Source organism: Ixodes scapularis, unplaced genomic scaffold (assembly GCF_016920785.2).
Source record: "Ixodes scapularis isolate PalLabHiFi unplaced genomic scaffold, ASM1692078v2 PGA_scaffold9__187_contigs__length_104089568, whole genome shotgun sequence".
Taxonomy (NCBI): Eukaryota; Metazoa; Arthropoda; class Arachnida; order Ixodida; family Ixodidae; genus Ixodes; species Ixodes scapularis.
In genome coordinates this window covers 2748363-2757263 of record NW_024609884.1, presented here as the reverse complement: position 1 = coordinate 2757263, position 8901 = coordinate 2748363, and the positions used below count along the sequence as shown (strand labels likewise).

At 48.2% G+C, this 8901-nt stretch overlaps 1 protein-coding gene across 1 annotated transcript in view; it reads right to left on the bottom strand.

Annotated features, from left to right (window-relative positions):
• Nucleotides 1–1664: 1664 nt before the first annotated feature.
• The window catches only part of LOC8041402 (anillin), a 68949-nt gene continuing 61712 nt past the window's right edge, over nt 1665–8901 (bottom strand). Inside the window, exons 17-18 of the mRNA XM_029995431.3 lie at nt 7521–7628; nt 1665–2053 (exon numbers count right to left, since the gene is read on the bottom strand). Coding sequence (XP_029851291.3) covers nt 1847–2053; nt 7521–7628 — 315 coding nt within the window. The 3' untranslated portion in view covers nt 1665–1846. The remainder of the gene's footprint in view (nt 2054–7520; nt 7629–8901) is intronic.

The window sequence follows — 8901 nt, the reverse complement described above, 5'->3', positions numbered from 1 at the left end:
AGGAGGTGCAGAATATGCTCGCTGGTTTCACATGACCATGTCAGGCACGTAAAGGCCAATCAAGCAAGTAATTAAATTTTTTGTTTCTAGGCTCCACGCCTGTGATTGAACGGCGTAATGCTTGTGAGTATACGCCAAGAGGTTGGAAAGGGTCACGAACCTACAGAGAAGTTATGTAAATTTAGAGAAGTGTTTTTGCAAGGTCGGATATCATCACCTTCGTCGCACGTAACCCTAACGTTTTATCCTGTTTTGTTGTTCATTTCTTTGATTCTTTTGTGAAAAATAGTGAGTCATTTCTTCTGTACTTTCTACTGCCTGTTGAATAAAAATGAACGCAAAAGAATAAACATTGCATATTTTTTGTGTATGTGTCACTTTTGTTGCTTTGCTAGGTTTCTGCTGCTGGTCTCGCGTTTCAGTGCTGGCTTGTGTGCGTTTCAACGCACATTAACCAGCATTGAAACGCGAAATCCAGCCGCAAAGCAGCAGAAGCCTAAAGTAACACAAAAACCGCGCAAAACAAAACAAAAAGCTACAATATTTATTTGTTTGACTCTAGGTGGCGCAAACTACCACCCATCCATCCAAGCACAATGGCGCTGCCGTATGGTTTCGGTTTCGCTGTGCCGCCATGCTGATTTTCGTACAGCCCCCTCCGGATACCAGGGGATTCAAATGGCGCTGCGGACACCCAGGGTTCAGAGCCGTATATTAGGAGAATTTGGACAATGGGTGGAGCAAAGGCCGCACCCAACAAAAACTCCCCCCCCCCCCCCCCCCCCCCCGCGGTTAGAGTGTAAACTGAAGGTACGACACTGAGTCGATCAATCAGAAGACCGCGACGCCACAATATTGCAAACGACATTTAAAGCGTGAAATAGAAGTGTTCAATCTGCGCCTCTCTACTCCATCTCACAAATGTCTGCAGTAAAGCCAGAGGCACAGGCGCATGAGCCTTGCTCAGCGAAATGATTTTGTTTGTACGCAAACTCGTGCATAGGAGGCACTTTCCAAAGCCACACGCTCGTGCCCGTGCCTTTGTCTGCACTGCAGATGTTTGTGAGATGAAGTATCGTTGACCGTTTGCTCCCGGCCGGTTTGCTAGAACAGCGTCTAAGCTACAGCGTCTAAGCTGAGACCAGCTGAAAGAAAACAGTGCAAAGGGTGGGGCGCGCGAGCGTCTTGAAACGCAGAGTCCCCCTCGGCTCGTGCGCTGGCTTTATTCTACACTTGAATATTGGCATGACGAAAACTTCATACACGCAAAGTTTTCAGTCACCGAGAGCTAAACCTTTTCACTCTAGCGACGTTAAAACGGCTTAAATTAGTCGTGTCACATATTTCTTTTCCTTTATACCTTTTCTGACGGCGTACTATCGGCACCCTACCGTTCGATCGATGAATTCGTTTTCAGGCGAGATGCACAAACAAACCTTTTCTGGAATGCTAATTGCTGTCTTGTCTTTCAAAACAAATCGTTTTTACCTCCTGGATGAAGCAGTATTCAACTGAAAAGGATCAGCGGTCCACTGCGCCCTATGTCTTAACAATGTATCTCTCAGTGCAGCCATCTTATTTGTGAACTTTTGAATAAAATACCGGTTGCTGAAACTTTGAAACCTGGTTCGCACTGCTAGTACTACATTTGGGCAGAGAATGAGTGTTCGGCAGTGCTTAGTTTATTTTTGAAATAAAAAAAGCAGCATACATTTTGTTGTTTTCGGATACCCCGTACAAATAGCACAGAAAAGGCCCGAGAAAAGTCAAAGATTGGCTCATGTGGAGTCCACAAAGCGTCGTTTATCTCCCGGAGGTGATCTAGCTGAGGAAGCGTGCTGGAGCCTCAGCAGGCCCAGGTGCGCGTCCAGTGCAGCGCAGCATTGAGGCCCGCGCACCAGCGCTTTGCCTCCTCCCGTGTGTCGGCCGACAGCAGGCGCTGCCCGCCTGCCACAGCCAGCGCCAGGGTGTGCGGGCGGGCGCACACGTCACGCGACACCAGGCGGCTGTCCATGTCGCCGCTCTCGTACAGGTCCAGCCAGCCCTTGGGCTCCTGCAGAGTCATATTAATAATATAGAGGGAAAGGTCCCACGCATTCGGGGCACTTGGGAACGGCAGGGCATAGACATGAACATTGCTGGTCCCAGCTGGCGGTCCTGATGGGCCCATATCGCTGGCGACGCCTTAATATGCACAAAGAAGCAGTAAAACATCCCCTGCAAGGTCTGCACCTTGTTCTTTTCGAGCTGACTTTGCAGAAAAACACCGTAATCGTATAAAAATAAATAATGTTGGCAAGCGCTCAAGCAACTTCAACTCGTTGCAGCTACACAAACACGCCTAATAAGAACCGTGCGTAGGGACACAACCGCTTGCGGAGATAGTTGAGAGGCAAAGACGTTTATTTGTGCGCTTTTAATTCTGACTATGGAGGGCTGGTGGTGCTGTTTATGCTGGTAATGCACATGATGATGCCATTGGCTACATCTCCCTCTCTTTAATGAAAGGAAACAAGTCTGGAACTAAGGCCTCAGTCACACTCTATGTACCGACGTGGCTTGCGGGACTGTCCTGAGCTTCTCCTTGGTGCCACGGGTTGGGGTCCCGAAGGCTGTGGCATCGTTGCTGCCATTGTTGCGGGGCTTTGGGAGCGGGTATGCTCTCTGTTGTGACGAAGCTGTTGTCCATCTTCACTCGCCACTATGTAGGATCTGAGTGCGGGGTCGTCTGTGACTACGACTGCTGGCGACCCGAAATGCTGACGCTTCAGACCTCTTTTACCTTGGTTGTAGTACGTCTGTTGGCGCTGGCATATCTCCTTAAGTCTTGCAGTTACCTGCTGGGGTGGCACTGTCTCAGGTTCTAAAAGCTTGAGGTTGGGTAGGCAGCGGTGTCCTCGTCCTTCTTCCCATCAGACGCTGGACTGGGGACTGCAGGAGCCTGTCTCTTGGCATGTTCCTCCATTCCAACAGGGCGGTGTAGAATTCTGCCGTGTCGTAGGGAGTCTTGCTCAGAAGCTTCTTTGCCTCTTGGGCGGCTCACTAGGCCAATCCGTTTGGACAGGGGCAGTGTGGACTCAATGTCGCGTGGATGATGTCACAGCGCTCCATGAATTCGGCAAACATGTGGCTGTTGAACAGTGGCGCAGTGTGACTGATCAGCTTGTGGGGAAAACCATGTGTAATGAAGACCTCTTGGCAGAGGTTTATGACAGCATCTGCCACTGTGTGTTTCAAGCGTTGAAGTTCAAAATAAAACATATAAAAGTCCACAATGATCCCATACTCTTCTCCTGCTTGCTGGGAAAGGACCATGTTAACTATCTGCCATGGCAGTTCTGGGACATCATTGCTCATCATTGGCAGCAGTTGGTTCCTGGTCTCGTGTTGTCTGCAGAGCGCACATCTTTCCGCTCTCTCTTGGATGTCTGCTGACATTCTTGGCCAAAACATAACGTCTCCGGCACATTGTTTGATCTTTTCTGTACCCCCATGGGCTGCGTGCAAGAGGCCTAGGACTTCGTTCCTCATAATGCTGGGAATGATCAGTCTGTTTGATTGGAGAAGAAGGTCGTCTTCTGCATGGATCTCATCATGGTACGGCCAGTAGGCTCGGATTTGTTCAGGGACGGCATTTTTCTCTTCTGGCCACTTTGTGCTTGCATACTCCCTCAGAGTACGAAGATTCTCACCTTGCTTCGTTGCCCGCTTGATTTGCTGTAGTCTTTCTGCAGAGACTGTCAGCTCTTCAGTGACGTTCCCTTGGAAGTGTTCTTCCTCTGGCACCTTCGCTATCGATAGAAACCGAGACAGGGCGTGTGCGATGAACATCTCGTTTCCCGGATCATACTTTATCTGCAGTGAGTACTTCTTAAGAGCCAGGCGCATTCTTTGCAGACGTAGCGGACGTACACTGGTGAAGTGGTTTCCTGAAGATCGCCTCGTGAGGGCCATGGTCACTTTCCACCAGGATGTAAGGCCGAGCGAAGACATAGTTGTGAAAACAGGTGCAACCATGCACAATGGCTAGCATCTTTTTTTCAATTTGTGCATCTCTCTCTTGCACTCCAGTCAGCGAGAAGAGTAGGCTAGGGAGTGTCCATTCTGCAGGATGACAGCTCCTACACCTCGTTGGCCAGCATCTACCTGCAACACAAGGGGCTGCGTCTTGTTGTAGTATGCCAGAACCGGTGCCTGTGATAGGGCTGTCCAAAGATGCTCAAAGCTTTCTTGCTGGGAGTCGGTTCAGACCCAAGCATTGTCCTTCAGCAGGTCTCGTAGAGGTGCACTTAACTCCGGCATGTTCGGGAAAAATCTGGCAACGAAGTTCACCATTCCCAGGAACGTCTTCAGTTCCTTTGCAATCTCTCGTACTTGAACTGCAAGGTTATCCTCTGCTCTGTTCGGGTCGATCGAGAGTCCCTTGTCGGTTAGCACAAACCCGAGGTAGCATACCTCCATTTGGCAGAAGTGGCACTTGGCCAGGTTCAGCTTGAGGTTCACTTCTTCGCACCGTTGCACGACGTTTTGTAGACGTCTGTCGTGCTCCTTTTTTGTTGAACCCTGTGCCAGTATGTTGTCCATGACCACCTCGATACCGCTGAGACCTTGGAGCACCTGGTGCATTGCTCTTTGGAAGACTTCTGGGGCAGTGGCAATTTCGAATGGCATCCGGAAGAATCTGTACCTACCGTAAGGCGTGCTCACGGTGCACAAGTATAAGCTGGGCTTGTCAGATCGAATCTGCCAAAAATCTGTGGCAGCGCCTAACATAGAAAAGTACTTGGCACCCTCTATGTTTGTCGAAATGTCCTCCAGTGTCTGCATATGGTAATGCCTTCTCTCTTGCATGCTTTGATCAGGTTGACAAGGTTTAATCATATTCTTATCTTTCTTGACTACAACTACCACCTGGCTGGCCCATTCGGTTGGTTCTGTAATGGGGCTTATCACTCCATTTGTTTCCATCCAGTCGAGTTCAGCATTGACCTTGTCACGGAGGGCCAGTATGACGTTACTGGCTGACTTGACTACACCTAGCGATCTGTAGTGCAGTTTCATGTGGTACCCCACTCCCACGTAGTTCACCTAGTCCCTTGAAAGTCTCTTAGAACGGTCGTGCCGCTTCGTAAAGTTGGCCCTCTTCTGTTACTGTAGTCACAAGTTGGATGAGGCCTAGCTCCTGGGACAGTTCACCACTGAGGGTTGCTTGCACCGACTCCTGCACAACAAAGAACTGAGCTCAAGCAGCTCCGTGTTTGCTGGACACTTGCAGAGTCACCTTTCCGGCTGCTTTCTTTTTCTGGCCGAAAAATGTGTTCAGTTGTTGCTTAATTGGTTCAAACTCCTTGCGTGTTATCACCTTCAGTTGCTTGAGTGAAATCACTGAACAGTTTGGTCCAGTATCCAAGTTGCAGACCACTGGCTGGTCTTCAATGTCGATCTTGGCTTTCCAAACAACCCCTTTTTGCGTGTGGCACGATGAGACAGCATGCAGAAAGTAGCTTCCTTCGCATTCCAGGCTTTCAACTTTCCGGGTCTTCATCTGTCTGGCGCGCCTTTGTTCGGCTTCTTTGATCAGCAGACGCTCGCGAAGTGGTTGAGTTTGCCACACTGCTTGCATTTCTTGCCTTCTGCAGGGCAGGCTTGGTTCTTGCGGTACGCATAACTGCACTTTGCGCATGCTTGGTTTTTTTGTGCTAAGTTGACCTTGTTAGTGGCGTCCTGGTGCTTGTCGGCATTGCCGCGGCCTACTTGGGTCGTTTTCTGTATCTCTTCTACCTGCTCCTTGCTTTTCTCTCGCGTGCCACAAATTTCCATGAGTTTGCTGAAATCGGGGTTCTCAATTATCAGATGGCTTTGTAACTGCTTGTCCTTTATGCCTAGGATGATGTGGCTCTTGAACATCCTTTCTTTGAGCTGCCCATACTCGCAATTCCGGATGACCGTATGAAGCTCCGTCAGGCAGCATTCCCCCTGCTTTTGAACTCTCAAGCCGAAAACAAAGTCATGGTACATGAGGTTAACGATGGGCTTGCAGTGCTCCTTAAATTTTTCAAAGAGCTCGTCTGTGTCATTGCGATCCGCTTCCGTTTTGAAATTGAACGTGCGGAAGATCCTCCGTCCCTCTACGCCAACCACGAACAAAAACGTTGCTGCTTGAATTTCTTTGGGCTTAGTTGCGAGCCCAGTCGCAGTCGCATGGAGCTTGTACTCATTCGCCCAAAGTTTCAGTGCCACCCAAAGATCTTGCGACGTATCCAGGGACTTCAGGGCTGGTAGCAGGGATGTCACGTTTCCCGCTGTCGCTGCTGTAGCCAATTGCAGCGGCAGGGTTGCGCGGCTGTTCAGCGAAGCCTACTTCGCCGAAGTCTTTGTGTCTTCTGACACCATGTCGACCGCACGTAGGGACACAACCGCACGCGGTGATCGCTGAGAAACAAAGACGTTTATTGGCACGCTTTTGATTGCGACTACAGAGGGCTGACAGCGCTGCTTGTGCCGGCAATGCATATGACGATGCCGCTGGCCACACTTAACCTCCGCTTTTCTGTCGCTCTCTCCCTCGGGACTAGCGATGTTGGCACTTGGGATTTGCCGCATTCTACACCCGGCTTTACTCCCCTGTGCAGGGCCAGCCACCAGACATGGAGAAATGCCCCACGCAATGCACACTCTTTTGGCCCATACAAGAGTTGTACGGTACTCATTACGAGTAATCAAATTACTCCTAAATGATTACTCTTGAAGTAAATACATTTATTAGGAAATAATCCGATCACTTTTGAAACTATTACTCATAACCTTTTACTTTTTTCCCTCCCTTTTCAAAAGGTTTGTTTGCGCCAATATCCTACCACGGAATTCTTGAACCCAGTCTCCGACAAGAGGACGGTCGCACTAAAAGCAGACGACATGTTGCCGAGATTAAACGGCTGACCATCGGTTTTATTTGCTAGTTCATCCGTTTTATTGGGCGGGTGCCTCGCATGATTCAAAAACATTGCCCGCTTTTGGCGCAGCAACCTGGAGGTAAGGTTGCGCCAGGGGGGCCGCCGCCCTCTGTCGGTTGTTTCGCCATCCACGCACAGAGAGTGCGTGGATAGCAGACGGGCACCGTAGGTGGGGAAAATCAGTTCTTGTGTTTTTACTTTTTACTCGTGTAAATGAGTTGTTTGATGCGATGCTTCCACTACCTTCAGGCCCCTCTGCGGTAAATCGTAGCGCGATACGTTACCGAGCCGATTTATGCAGCCGCTTTACAGGTTTCTCCCTATTCGTGGGCACGCTGCACACTCTATCATAACGAGCATTTGAATGTGGAAAAGGAAACCGAGCAGAACCACCCTGCAGAAGACTATGTGTGCAAGACTCAGCTCTGCACCGAGCAGAGGTGCAAGGGCTCTGCAGCCCTCCCAGAAAAATGGCCAATGCAGCAGCCCCGTCGGCCCTGCCAAGGTGAGGCCAAACGCAGTGGGGCTGTACCTACGGACCGTGCCTGACGAGGGAGCGACACCCACCTTGGTTCCTTCATCCTCGGGGTAGCGCCAAAACGACAGCCGGTTCTTTGCCAGCAGGCACCAGCGACGATGCCAAGCACCTAAGCCGCCAACGTCCTCGAACATCGTCTGAAAGCGTCGGAACATTGCCCGTTTATTTCCATAGCCCTTGGGCCCAGGCTCCACAAAAAAAAGTAAAAAAAAAACATTTGTTTCTTAAGTTTAAATATATCGCTTATGTATTTGATTTAAATCAGATTAATTATATTTAAATTGCTGTAGCTAGAAAATAGTGACTGTTGATCACTGCATGTATTTTTGAACGTGGCAGAAAGATTGATCAATTTGTCCGATCCTTGATAGCAATGCGAAGAAATGATTACTGTAAATTTAAAGTACAGCTTGTTTAACAACTTTTTATTGATATAACACCCATCATATTAAAACGCATAGTTAGCTAAAAAGCTTTGATTGCGTTTTCCTTGCAACATGATGTTACGTAACCGACAAACAAAGTGGAATCTAGGAAGAAATCCCAATGTTTCGATTTGCTCAGAAGAACACTGCTTTCTGTTCGTGTTCAGCCTAACAGAAATCTTTTACTCCAGGATTCTTTGATTTCAGTACAAAACAAGTGCACAGAGGAAACATCAAATGACAAACGAACAGTAAATAGGACTTGTTCCGGTTTAAATCACAACTTAAATCATCTTGATTTATATTCTCCACCCTCGCACAAAGGATTCAGCAAGTACAGTGAATCCTATTACAATCTTGCGGAGTTTCACTCAATGGCCAGAAGGCTCACAAATAACAGGCAATTTCTCAACTGCACCGTCAGTAACATCCTCCCTGGTTGTGGTCTCCAAGGGGTGGGCCAGCCTTTTGGAGACCAAAACCAAGGGGTGGCCAAATTAAGAACTTAGCCCAAGTTCTCAAGAAAACATTTATCGAGTCAAAAACGCAGTTATGGAAGCGGCATTTGACCTTTTGTAGTAGGATCCGTAGCAGGGAAAATATTGGTTTAAAGCAGCCACTGACGCTTTCGGACCAGATGCGAACATCTGTGGAAAAAATTGATTGGATCGCTAAATGAGTTCATCTTTGATAAAGATTGAGGGTTCCTTTTTGGTACTGTAGCATATAACTTACAACCTTTTGTAATAAGAATAGATAGGGCACAAAAGGAACACAGAGCCTTCTTTTTTTAGAAATAAGGCTCTACTCAGAGTAGTTCCATTTATAATGGGTACTAAAACTGGATGAAAAATGAATCACAGTTCAACACTTGAGTTGGGATAAAGACCCTCTCTCTCATCCAATTTTTACACCCGGTAGTTTATTTAGTTCATAAATATAATTTCTGTAAAGTGCCAACAAAAACCATGCAGTATATTCGCTA